This window comes from Apostichopus japonicus, chromosome 8 (assembly GCF_037975245.1).
Source record: "Apostichopus japonicus isolate 1M-3 chromosome 8, ASM3797524v1, whole genome shotgun sequence".
Taxonomy (NCBI): Eukaryota; Metazoa; Echinodermata; class Holothuroidea; order Aspidochirotida; family Stichopodidae; genus Apostichopus; species Apostichopus japonicus.
Window position 1 is genome coordinate 29,670,680 of NC_092568.1, and position 14,047 is coordinate 29,684,726.

At 41.1% G+C, this 14,047-nt stretch overlaps 2 protein-coding genes across 3 annotated transcripts; both read left to right on the forward strand.

Annotated features, from left to right (window-relative positions):
• Window positions 1-263: 263 nt before the first annotated feature.
• Window positions 264-1,866, forward strand: LOC139971500 (uncharacterized). The gene has a single exon (XM_071978043.1). The coding sequence runs from the start codon at window positions 900-902 to the stop codon at window positions 1,725-1,727; it is 828 nt and encodes a 275-aa protein (XP_071834144.1). The 5' UTR covers window positions 264-899; the 3' UTR covers window positions 1,728-1,866.
• Window positions 1,867-7,624: 5,758 nt separating this feature from the next.
• Window positions 7,625-13,757, forward strand: LOC139971494 (E2F-associated phosphoprotein-like). Of its 2 annotated transcripts, XM_071978029.1 has the most exons (5): window positions 7,625-7,649; window positions 7,725-7,840; window positions 10,901-11,085; window positions 11,473-11,625; window positions 12,130-13,757. In XM_071978029.1, exons 2-5 carry the CDS (start codon window positions 7,758-7,760, stop codon window positions 12,693-12,695), a joined length of 987 nt encoding a protein of 328 aa, XP_071834130.1. In that variant the 5' UTR covers window positions 7,625-7,649; window positions 7,725-7,757; the 3' UTR covers window positions 12,696-13,757. The 2 variants fall into 2 exon arrangements, with proteins under 2 accessions (XP_071834130.1, XP_071834129.1); XM_071978028.1 differs by lacking the exon at window positions 7,625-7,649 and having other exon boundaries at window positions 7,661-7,840.
• Window positions 13,758-14,047: the final 290 nt, after the last annotated feature.

Here is a 14,047-nt window from a genome sequence, read left to right on the forward strand (position 1 = left end):
ATTACTTCACTTGGGAAATGTCCCGTCAATCATGGAGGTAAAAACAGACCTCCATGCGTCAATATACCAGTGATGATTAAAGTAAAGGCATGTTCCCTTTAATTGGAATACTTTGTCGCCACAGCGAACATTACATGGGGCGGGGAACCTGAGGAGGAATTCAAAGGGCTGATATTGACAGGGAGTTTAATCTGGGTTATATTTATGAACATATCGGTAGGCTGAATGGCGCTATGTGTGTTTAATTAAAGTTCCGCTTGTTTCGTTTGTAGAGGACTTCACTTTTCTTAAATCGGAAGTGCGCCCTCATTTTTATAAGATTAATTACGATCGATAATCACTCTATCAATGTCATGACTAATACTAGGTCAAGAGACATTGGTTTCGATAAAACAATGGATGGTTTTATTCCGACGAACGATAAGCGAAATCTTTCACACAACGATAGAATATATAGCTACTTACGACTTACGACTTGGATTACGATATTCAACGGATCGACAACGCTTATACTTACGACGAAATTACGCTTAAACGGAAAACTTTTATTGTTTTTCCCTACTTTTATTCAATATCAAATCGGATACGTGTTGCCCTGCTTCCGGGCGAATTGTTTTTATGGATTAGGATTTTGATAGCGGAATTTGTGTTGGATTTTTAATTGGATCCTGTCTGTAGTATTCGTACGAGACGGCGACCTAGCGCAAATAGGACTGTAGTGTTTGAGGTGAGTGACGTACTTTTATCTTTCATATAATTTACCACCTAATAACCCTAGCGTCCAAAGTGGTGACCCCGACGTGATTCAGCTAGGTTGCCTTGAATACTTCCCATGTACTAAAAATCGCATAATTTTTTACTACTGTTTTTCGCATTGGAATAATATAATACTGTACATCATGGATCCAGAAAATTCCCACGAAACACAACAATCGCTATCCGCAGTTAGTATTAAATTACCTCCGTACTGGCCCAATGACCCAATTATCTGGTTCGCACAGGTTGAGGCGCAATTCGTAACGAGGAGAGTTACTAACGAGGATACAAAATATTCCTACGTGATATCGTCCCTACAACCGGAAATAGCCCAGGAAGTACGCGACTTGCTCATAAGTAAGCCAAGCGAACAACCCTATAAAAAACTAAAGGAGGAGTTGATTAAGCGAACAACGGCTTCGGAGCAAAAACGGCTCCACCAGTTGTTAATTTCTGAAGAATTGGGGGATCGGAAACCCACGCAACTGTTGCGCAAAATGCGTCAGCTGCTAGGAACAAACACCCTTCATGCGAACATTTTGAAACAACTTTTTGTTCAGCGACTTCCATCGAGCGCCCAACTAATTCTGGCGTCGATGAGCGACACCACACCGATAGAAACCGTAGCCGAGTTAGCGGATAAAATCATGGAAGTAACTCCTGCATATCCTCCCATCGCTGCCATACAAACATCCCAGGCCCAGGCACAAAAATCAGAAGTGCAACAACTAAGTGAACAAGTCCGTGAACTCACTGCCCAAATTGCTTCACTAAAGTCAGAGGTCAGGGAGCGCAGTCGAAGCCGATCTCGAAGCCGACAAAGATTCAATTCCCAGTCAAATAATACCAGTAACGTCGACAGTGATATTTGTTGGTATCATCAATCATTTGGTGATAAGGCCAGGAAATGTAGAGCGCCATGCAAGTATCCAAGCAATTTAAAGCCGGAAAACGAACAGGCCAGCGTGTAACGGTGGCGAGCGTTGGCCAAAATCGAAGCCGCCTGTTTTACATTCGTGACAGAACCACCACGAAACGTTTTCTCATTGATACAGGGGCAGCGGTCAGTGTGGTACCCCCCGTACGTTGTGACCTATATAATCGCGGAAAAGGGCCATATCTTCAAGCGGCAAATCGGACCAAAATAGACACTTTCGGGCACAAGTCACTAACACTCGATATTGGTTTGCGTAGGAACTTTCCGTGGGTCTTTGTGATCGCCGACGTGGAAACTGCTATTCTCGGTTGTGATTTCTTACGATATTTTGGATTACTTGTCGATATTCGAAATAATACACTTATCGACAGGTTAACCAATCTGACTATTGAAGGCATCTCAACCGAAGAAACGTCCCTTTGTCCGATGTTTGCCACAACACCTAACGATTCACCTTATCATGCTCTATTAAAGGAATTCCCAGAAATTTTGCGGGTAACTTTTGAAGAAACACAGGTGAAACATTCGGTTACGCACTATATCAACACGATCGGAGCACCCGTTTTTTCTCGCACACGTCGTCTACCGCCCAACAAGCTAACTATCGCTCGACAAGAATTTGACCACATGCTGCAACTTGGGATCGTCCGACAATCTAACAGCAATTGGTCCTCCCCTCTACACATGGTGCCCAAAAAGAACGGAGATTGGAGGCCATGTGGCGATTATCGAGCCCTCAACAACGTTACCATTCCAGACCGCTATCCTATTCCACACATTCACGATTTCTCAACTTCACTGTCGGGAACATCAATTTATTCCAAAATTGATCTAGTGCGAGCCTACCATCAAATCCCAGTGGAAGACTCCGATATTTGCAAAACGGCCATCACAACCCCATTCGGCCTCTTCGAATTCAAACGAATGCCGTTTGGACTCCGCAATGCCGCCCAGACGTTCCAACGCTTCATGGACGAGGTAACGCGCGGTTTGCCATTTTGCTACACTTACATTGATGACGTACTCGTGGCCAGCAAATCCCCAGAGGAACATACCCGTCACCTTAAACAGCTGTTTGCCAGACTCGCAGATTACGGAGTGGTGATCAATCCAACTAAGTGTCAGTTCGGTGTTCCAGAACTTGAATTTCTTGGACACAAATTGAGCTCCAAAGGAATATCACCTCTCCCGGAGAAAGTGCAAGCCATAGCCGAATTTCCGAAACCAAATTCGTTACGCAAACTTCGAGAATATCTTGGACTTGTCAACTTTTATAGGAGATTCATCCCGGGATGTTCCAGTATTTTACACCCGTTAACAGACTTATTAGCCGGAAAGAAGCCAAAGTCAGCACCGATTGACTGGAATGACGAAGCATCCGAATCATTCGAGGAGAGCAAACGAGCGCTCGCCAACGCAACTCTCCTTACGCATCCCGACTCATCCAAACCCCTTTCATTAATGGTGGACGCCTCGGATAAAGCCTTAGGAGGCGTGTTACAGCAAAATATTGAAGGAGTTTGGCATCCAATCTCGTTTTTCTCCCGAAAACTAAGCGAGACAGAATCGCGATACAGTGCATTTGGTCGTGAACTACTAGCAATATACTCGGCAATACGTCATTTCCGTCATATACTAGAGGGACGACAATTCTTCATTCTCACCGACCACAAACCACTAACGTACGCGTTAAAAACTAGTACCGACCGCTACTCACCGAGAGAGATAAGGCATCTGGATTTCGTTTCCCAGTTCACGGCGGATATTCGCCACGTCAGTGGAAAGGACAATATCGTCGCAGACTCACTGTCTCGTTTAGGCGTTAACGCATTCCGTCAAGGATTGCCCGCATCTACCCTGATCGGCTTTGCTCAAATCGCTGCAAAACAACAGCATGACATTCAACTTCAAGAATTGAAGGACTCCACTGTCATGAAATTTCAGGAGATTCCGCTCCCATCATCCCCTGGCACGATATGGTGTGATATGTCAACCGGTTCACCTCGACCGTTTATACCGAAGGTGTTTCGGAAAGACATTTTTAATTCACTTCACTCAATGTCGCATCCTGGAATCAGAGCAACACGGAAACTTATCACGGACCGTTTCGTGTGGCCCAACATAAACAAAGACGTCAGGTCCTGGGCTAAATCATGTGAGTCCTGCCAACGCGCCAAAGTACACCGACACACGACAACGCCACTTGGTACTTTTGCTGTCCCCGATGCTCGTTTTGAACACATTCATTTGGACATTGTGGGCCCACTCCCACCGTCAAGAGGATACAAATACCTCCTCACCGTTATCGACCGCTTCACTCGTTGGCCGGAAGCAATCTGTATTCCAGATATCACTGCCCAGACTGTAGCTGAAGCATTTGTCAGCAGATGGATTTCCATTTTCGGTGTGCCCTCGACTATAACGACGGATAGAGGCGCTCAATTCGAATCTGCTCTGTTCAAACAACTGACTGCTCTTCTCGGCAGCAAACGAATACGTACGACTGCGTATCACCCGATATCCAATGGGCTTGTGGAACGCTTCCATAGGCATCTCAAATCATCCATCAAAGCTCAACGCGATCCTTCCAAGTGGGCCGAGGTTTTGCCACTTGTTTTGTTAGGCATACGTACAACGCTTAAAGCCGACCTCGGGTGCAGTGCAGCGGAATTAGTTTTCGGTACTACTCTTCGCGTGCCATGTCAACTGGTATCTCCTGTTCCTGACGTGAACGAGCTTGATCCTACAATTTTCGTCGACCGCCTGAAACGACAGATGGCCGATTTAAAACGGACCGACACCAGGCCAAATCAACGACATGCGCAGCAGTCCGACGATCTTCAGCACTGCACACACGTTTGGGTCAGAGCTGATTCAGTGAAACGTCCACTGCAACCTCCGTACCGAGGGCCTTTCCGTGTCATTTCTAGGGGCGACAAAACATTTGTATTGGACATCAATTGCAAACACGACACAGTGTCGATTGACAGGTTAAAGGTCGCGTATGCTGAAGATGACGAACTTGTGGAACCGACCGAACCGCTTACTTTGCCCACGCCCTCTTTCGAGAACGACGAACTTTCAACCAAAACACGCCACTCGAACGATACGCCCACCGGACTCATACAGCCTGACCCCAAGCCAAAGACCGTTACGCGATCAGGTAGGCGGGTTCATTGGCCAGTGCGATATAGGTGAAGAACTGTTTACATAAATGTTTTATATTACGTTTTGTTTTTCTTATCGATCACTCTTTTTCGCGAGTGATCTGGAAGGGGGCTATGTAGAGGACTTCACTTTTCTTAAATCGGAAGTGCGCCCTCATTTTTATAAGATTAATTACGATCGATAATCACTCTATCAATGTCATGACTAATACTAGGTCAAGAGACATTGGTTTCGATAAAACAATGGATGGTTTTATTCCGACGAACGATAAGCGAAATCTTTCACACAACGATAGAATATATAGCTACTTACGACTTACGACTTGGATTACGATATTCAACGGATCGACAACGCTTATACTTACGACGAAATTACGCTTAAACGGAAAACTTTTATTGTTTTTCCCTACTTTTATTCAATATCAAATCGGATACGTGTTGCCCTGCTTCCGGGCGAATTGTTTTTATGGATTAGGATTTTGATAGCGGAATTTGTGTTGGATTTTTAATTGGATCCTGTCTGTAGTATTCGTACGAGACGGCGACCTAGCGCAAATAGGACTGTAGTGTTTGAGGTGAGTGACGTACTTTTATCTTTCATATAATTTACCACCTAATAACCCTAGCGTCTAAACGTTTTCTGCAGCCGGGCTCAGACAGTATCTTCTTCTCTGTTGTTCTTCTATGAAGACCGTTGGTTGCTTTCTCCCCTCCCTCCACTGTCTACTAATCCTCTTACATCTTTCTCTTTTGTGTTCACCCTGCTCAGTGTGAATATGTCCCTTCTGTTACTGTAACTTGCCATTCACTGCCTCTGAAGAAGATCATGCTAGGATCGAAACGTCATGCCCTCGACTTTACACATTCTCTTACACAGGCTCTTTAGTGTATAAGCAGTTTACTAACCGTTTTGTTTTATTTTAAGACCGTTAAAAAACAGTGTTATCCTTCCAGATGGTGTTTCTAGGTTACCTTAATGATTTTTTAATGTTTACATTGCCACTAGACACTAATTTACATTCAAATTCGAAATTCCAACAATTTATCATGGCCGAAATTTATATAGTTTATCTCGAAATTGAAGTTTAATCTCGGAACTATTTACGTTTCATTCCATTTCGAAGTTTAATCTCGCCACTACCCTCAACCAAAGTAAAATAGATGTAGCAGAACGCCGAAACACATTGAACATCCCCAGCCCCCTTACTTCGTCCCCTGACCCAGCCCCCACACCCATACACTTAAGTTCAGAAGATAATTAAATGTCTCATTTGACGTGGCAATGTTCCACATTTGTTTATCTTATAAATGAATTTCATTAACTGTATTAATTAATGAATTTGTGGTGATGTACATTGCAAATGGAAGTGACCTCAGTAAAAAGAAAAATCCCTATGTATGCAAGGTCACTCCCGGTACAACAACTATAATACATAATATGGACAATATATATATATATCTAATATAAACATATACTAAGAAGAAAAACATAGCAAACAACAATGCAAAGGAGTAGCGAAATGTAGTAAAATTCAATCGTTTTTCAGATAGCTATTTCTTAATTTCCTGCTCACACTAGGCTGATGAAACAGTGCGGCCAATAATTAATACCATGTGCATGGCAAAAAGTTCCAGAGAGAATTTGCACGAAATCTCAAACAATGTTTGGCAGTATAAGTTCTAAAACGTGATATGTTAAGGTTATCAGCAGACCTAGTGTTATTTAATGTGTACATCGTAATTGAAGGTAAAGAAACTTTTGAAATTTGCTGGGAGTAGATCAGTTCTTTAGTAGAAAGTTCTCAAAAGGTGAAAGCTAAGACTACATAGCTGGCATATTGGCCGTTCATGTCACCAGTAATATTTTCCGTACATACATATCAAGCAGTAAGAACCTCCCATATTTCATTCCTGGCTTTACGCAGAAGAAATGAAGTTTCTGCGCTGCCCTTTCAAGGACTAAATTAAGCGACCTAAACTGTAACAATTCCACATTTCTTTTCATTCACGCACTTCGAGTGAAACACTTGGACGGATTAATAGCAGATTCTAAATGGTGTATGCCACCTTTTACGTAATATTTCAACGAGGTAAATGAATCTGGAGAAACTATCACACAGTAAATACGGGCGTACGCGCGTACCATGTATGGAGGGTCATGTGATGTGTTCCAGGGTGGTACTAATATACTACTCTCCCTATTACGCATGATGATTTCACCCAACTAGTACGTAAATGTGTTTGCGTGCTTAGAGCAGCAGACGACACCCGTTACCTAGCAATAACCGTGCCTGTAGCCTAACGTGATAGCTATATTCCCGTCGAGCAGCATTAGGCTCTGTTCCATGGAGAATTCCGTGGTTGCACTGAACTAAACATTTCCCCACATTTCATTCACTTATAGCGTGTTGTAATAACGTTAGGCCATATGAGACAAAGCTTGCCCCTAGAGCTGTATTAATAAGTAAGATCTATTATGTAGAAGGCCTGCCTTCATTCAAGAGAATAAGGTTGAACGTTAGCATATTAGCACTATTTCGTAGGCCTGAAGTACCAGTACCTTCTTATGCCGTTAGTTCCCATGTCCGAACCTACCAATCTTTCACGAAGTCACTAACACTGTTCTCGAACTGCTACAGAGAAATATCAGTATAGTACCACCCTGGAACACATCACATGACCCTCCGTACATGGTACGCGCGCACCCAATTGACATGAATCCTCCAGATTCATTTACCTCGTTGTAATATTTTCGATCTGGTGTTTGACAGTTTCGCGAATAGTCATTTATTTAACGAAGTGATTATTCGCAGGGCAGCCCGGCGAATAACGTACACAGACACCTTATTCGCAGGGCGCTGACGATTTAATGTGTTTCAACGTTGTCCAATGCAAACATGAATCGTCTGAAGGCAAGTTCAATTTACTGTGAGTACGATAATCTGGAGGAAGATAGTGATCAAGAAAGAGGACTTGACAGGTTAGTTCAATTCGTATAAAAAGTCACAGTTTTGATAAGTTTTAGGCATCCTGGTGCGCCTTTACCTCCGACTCCGAGTAGAACAACACAGCACGAACAGTGAAGCGTCAAAATTCGGCAAGGCCTAACGTTACTCGTTAGACCTTTGCCATGCAGTCTATAGGCCTTAGCCTATAAAATAAGTATCATTCACAAGTCACTCACAGTTCTTTTTTGTACTGAGTTAGTATCAATGGTCGCATGTATATGCAATGCTGGCTTATTAGTGATATACTGAATCAAGCTATGTAGCATGGTGGGCTCATAATTGACGCGCTTAAGGATGTCTATCAAGGAAATATCCAAATCACTCAACTGTACGTGTTTTTCATATGTGTGGTTCCTCAGAAATGTAATGCCACTCTTAATGCTGTTTGTTATGCTCTGAGCCCCTAAGCTCAGACAGGTCAGGTCCCAGAGAGTAGTGGTATAAGTCAGTATTGCGAAGTTCGGAACACTGCAAAGTTCGGACACCCCTAAGAAATACACGATTTCACCATGACAACCTATACTATAGCAACAGCCAATTTTACGAAAAATTACGAAGCTACAGATACTTTCTCTCAAAAATGACCCGTGTGCAAGTGAGTTCTTACATATTTGTCAATAAAATGACAAGGATCTATGAAGTCTGTTATAATTACTGAAAGAGCAACTGCGACACCAATTTTATCACCAGCGCCACACTGTGGGCCGGGAGTCCGAAATTCGCAATACTCTAGCAAAGAAATACCAGTTCCACAATCACGAAGAATCTTCTTGGAATACAATGTGAAAACAGTTTGCAGGAAAGAAAGTTTCTCCGTGTATCGTAATATTACACACTTCTCCCACCATATCAAGTATATTTTCAGGTGATTTATACCAGAAGATATAGTTTTGGGGTGTTAATTAAGGCTTAGGTGTCCGAACTTCGAAGTGTCCATGCTATCATGCTGTGGAATATTGGTTAATGTTAGGAAGTAAGATTTCCAAATCCCAAAAATATTTGCCAAATTGGGGGGAGGGATGTTAAAAGCTTAAAAAAACCACAAATTGATCAGCACATAGCTGAAATGGATTCAAACTCATGAAATATGTAACTCTGCTTCGCTGCAAAAAGTGTAAGTTGCCTGCTGTATCCTTGCCAGTAATATTTGAAGGTGCGTCAATTACGAAGGTGCGTCAATTATGTAGCCTTTACTATACATAGTTACTAAGGTTTAGTGGAACATATTGGAATATGTACATGTGAAAAATTACCTTAATCTGGATGAGAGATTTCTTTGAGATCTTACACAATACAAGCCTAAGCAGCTAGTCATCATATTAAATGTTCAGGATATAAACATTTAGTTACACTGTTAAGCTGGACCAAAAAAAAACCTCCATAATTATTACTGTAATACCGTACTGTAGACCTCATAATATGAAGTGAATTTGTGATGTTATCTTCCTTACCTTGGATACAAGTTACTAGCCAATCTCATGAATACTTAATGAGTTTATCCTTATCCCAATCATAGCATCAATAGAAAAATAAATATCAATATGTGGCCTATGACCAGGGGCGTATCCAGGATTTTCCAATAGGGGGGGCGCCAGACATGAATGATCGCCGTCCTGGGGGATGGGTCTAAGGGGAGGGGTGTACAATTTTTGCTTTCAAAGAAGGGCTGAAATGCAAAATGGTGTCATATGCATGGGCGGCGATCCGTACTTCCGAGTGGGGGGGGGGGGATATGACCTTGTTGACTATCTAAGCGTAGCGCCACCATGGGTTGGCGCGAAGCGTACAAGAAAATTTTGGGATTAACAAACCCTCTAGATGGCCGGAAACGGCACTTCCCGAGGTTTCCAAGCGGCATATACCCAACTTTAAAATAGGGATGTCATGTCCGAAATATCTCATAATCAGGATCCAAAATACTTTTTTTTTTAATTTCGGGTGTTATTTTGGGAAAATTGCCCCTGTCAATCTTGTTTCAGGCTCAACGTTAGAATGTTCGAGAGCTCTGTTATATTATTCGATGAAGAAAATGGCCTCATGCAGGCTATTATAGGCCTATACACATGCAATACACAATTACACATAGTTACATTCCTAGGTACCGATTGCTAGGGTATCCAGGTGAAACGTGTATTAAGCATTACCCTGGTTACATGAGATTCTCAGCTGTTCGAGGGAACATGTACGTGTGTAGGCCTACTATAGGGCCTATATGAATACTATGAGGGTGCATATATGTACTATATCAATACCGTGGGCGCAATAATACATTTTGTTGTTATAGGGCCAATGAAGCCTACAGTCAACTATTTTTGCTTTATAAAGACGCTTTATTTGAAAAGATCGCACTGCGTTTATGGTAGGCGAGAAATGAAGCTAAAAAAGAGCCGTACATTAACGAAGATGCATAAATGTAGGCATGAAAATATTCTTATCCCTGGCATTTGGTGGGGGGGGGGATATGGTGCATTACATCCCCTCCACCCATTTTCATGGGGGGATATATCCCCCCTCCACCCAGGATCGCCGCCCATGGCCATATGTGATCCATTTTTCGACCTTAATAATAAGCAACATTTCCAGTAAATATGGACACAAAATGCACAATTTAGTATGGCTGGCATGTCATTTAGTGTTTATAGTGATAATACAAACACAATTACCATCTATGTTTCTAAAACTATTATGCCGCCGAACTTCGCCAGAACCTTTTTTTGGCAAACAAAAAATAAAGCATACGGGAGGGGGGGGGGGTTGAGCGATCACCGACATCTCACATAAAGGTCGTCATCAATTTTTTTTTTTTTTTTTTTTTTTTTGCTAAACTTTTTTTTTTTGGGGTGACGGCCAATAGGGGGGGGCGCGCGCCTGTTGCGCCCCCCCCTGGATACGCCCCTGTATGACTGAGCTTTGTGAAGTAAATTAGTTAGGAAATGATCAAAAAGAGAATGATTTACTGAACATTGATGCTTTCATGCAAAGTAATTTGCAAAATGTGTTATCCTAACATTTATCTTGACTCTGTAATCCAGTTCAGATGATGATATTGACGTCATCCTCAATGGCACCCCCAAGCAGAAGAGAAAGTTGTCCCGAAGTCTTAGTGAAGGCAGTCTGGACGTTTTATCCAGCGGAGATGAATTTGAGAAAGAGATGGAGATGGAACTGGAAGATTCAATGAGGAAATATCAAACACAGCAGAGCAAACTTGCAGCAGGTTTGGAATATTGAATTAATTGTAAATATATTGTTTCTTTCAATGTCAGTAATGGGAATTTATACAAACTCGTACAAACCTGATAGATATCTAAATTGCACACAAGTAAAGATGCAGGAATTGATATTATTTTAAAAATGGCTGACACAAATGATTTACTGGTTCTTGATCTTCATCTCTACGTCATGCTGAAAGTAAGCTTTGTTATTTAACTTTGAATGTATCAAAACTACACAGTTGAAATAAACATAAATAAGTCTCGCTAAGAGAAATAATAACTCGATTACAAACAGAGTCCTTTTAGCAATCTTCCATAATATTTTGATAAGCACTGAACCTTATAATATGCAAGAGGTTTCAAGTTTCCTTGTAAATGTCTTTTTCCAGCCAATTCAGATACAAAGGGCCTTCCATCAAATGGAGCCTCTGGTAGCAGCAGTGGTGATAAAAAATATTACGATGAAGTTTACTTTGATTCAGATGAAGAGGAAGGGGCAGAGCAGCACAAAGACCAAAGAGATGACAATCCAACTTTATCAGGTAAACTATGAAGACATTTTGTACTTTACAACATCATAATTCAAGAAATGTGTGTCTACATTTATTTGTTTGTAGACTACAAGACAAGCAGAAGGCTGATTGGTGGTTTTACATTTGTCATTTAGTACAAAGTATTTGGTTGCAATGAAGCACCCAAATATGTCACTAGCAGGTTGCAACTGCACACTCAGTATCTAAGTGTAACCTGTGTTTAAGCACCTACGGTACAAAGTTTGAATCTTTATCCTTACCTGGAACATATTTCCAACAATAGAAAGCACTGATGTCGAGAGCAAAAAAAAAAATGATGATATGAAAAGACCTTGTTATTCTTAAATTCTTCTACATTTATAGTAATATCATTCTAGTTTTGCTTAAAGTAATTCTGCAATACTAGGTCAGTTATGATATTTTAATAAGAATAATAATAATAAGAATAATAATAATCAGCAATAATTATTACAATATAGATCTGATAATATATCTTTTAATTTCATCTTTCAGCTAAGAGCAAGAAGAGACAACTTGTCCAAAGCAATGAAGATTTATTCTATGATCCGGACATTGATGACCAAAACCAAAAGTGGGTGGACAACCAAAGGTCCCGTTACTACCCATCTAAGCCTGGCCCGTTGGCTTCCCTCCCAACAAAGTCTTCCACGGCACAGAAACGTCTCAAATCTCCATCCTCAGAGACAGAAAGAGGTGGAGGGCCCAAAAGCGACGCCATTTTGAACTGCCCAGCCTGCATGGCCACCCTCTGTCTAGATTGTCAGAGGCACGAGATATATCCCACACAGTACAGGGCAATGTTTGTGTTGAACTGTGCCATCATAAGATCGGAGACCTTAAAGTACAAACCGGGTGAGAAGAAGAAGAAGAGAAAATGGAAGAAGAAATCAAAGTCAAAAAGTAACCAAGACGATGATATGGAGGCAACTAGCTCGACCAATGACGGTACAGAAGAGTCGTACCACCCTGTAAAATGTGCTGAATGCAACACGGAAGTAGCCGTCTACGACTCTGATGAGGTGTACCACTTCTTCAATGTTATAACTGGCGTTGCATGAAAGCAAAGAGATTAAAGAGGATGACGTTAGGGAATTGAGTGGATTGGTGATAGCAGGCACAGCTAATGCTGGCGAAGAATAGTTTCTTCTATGGAGGATTAAATGATGAAAGATGGAGAGTTATAGCACATTCAAGGAAAAATAAATTGAAGACCTTTAGAAGTTGAAAATTAAATTTCCCCTAAAAATATGCTCAATCAGTAAGGTACTAGAATATACTGTGGTAGGTCTGGCAAAACCACCTTTTTCATGAGGTTCAGCATCAAATTGATTAGCCCTACCGTATTTGTTTTTTAAACTAGCACATGGAGTCGACATTTGACACTAGCCAATTCAGCTAATTCTGTAGGTACAATTTTACATGTACAAATGAGCGAAAGTCATGATATTAAAGGCCTCCATAATGTATCTCGTCCTGTTCCCTCAAAGTCATCTCCCAAATGCTGGCTTAATCTCATTGCCCTAACAGTAGAAAAGGAAAATATCTTTCCAGATATTGAACATGTAAAGTTCATTGTGATTATACTACTGCAGAAGCCTTTATATATTATGATTTTACTCAAGCTGAAGCAATCATGGTGTGTACATTTTAACCTTAAACTAATTGGGTAAGAAACATGGCATGATAGTACTTCATTGCTATAGGATTCATTATTTGTGTACAAGTGGGCTATAGCATCCTTAATGGGGGAGAAGGGGGGGGGGGTGGAAGAGATGGGTTGTTATTAACAGGATCTTGCATGTAGACCTAACTGTAGACATACTTTATAGCCTAAATATGATGCAAAATGCACTTTATCATGTCTAACAGAACCACATCGCTCCAATCCTGGATCTGACCCCTGAATAGTGATTGAAAACTTTTTCAGTTCTTTTAAAGTCTTTTATGTATCACTTCGCTGAAGGTCTATAAACATACATCCAACTTTCAGAGGATTGTTAAATGGTAGAAGCTGTAATCCTCTCCAATTTATGATCTGATGACACAACTAAACATTTCAATAAACAAGTTTGATTTTATTTTGAATATTTTATGTCTCGTTTAATAAATCCTGCCTTGGTTATGTCAAAACCAGTTGTTTGATTTGTTTGTATGTTTTATGACTTACATCAAGAAGTGACTAGTGAAAGATTAGGTAGGCCTCAATCACCATTTGGTGAGAAAGAAATATTTTGTTTGAAGGTTGTCACATGTCAATTTTGAGGGGGCTTGGTAAAAGACTACACTTCCAGTCAAAATGCTATGTTACATCTCTAATACATCTTTGTGCAGTTACTTCAAGACAACTACTTTCGTGATGCAAAAATATCAGCTGCTCGATCAAAGGTAAAAGAAGAGAAATAAACACAGT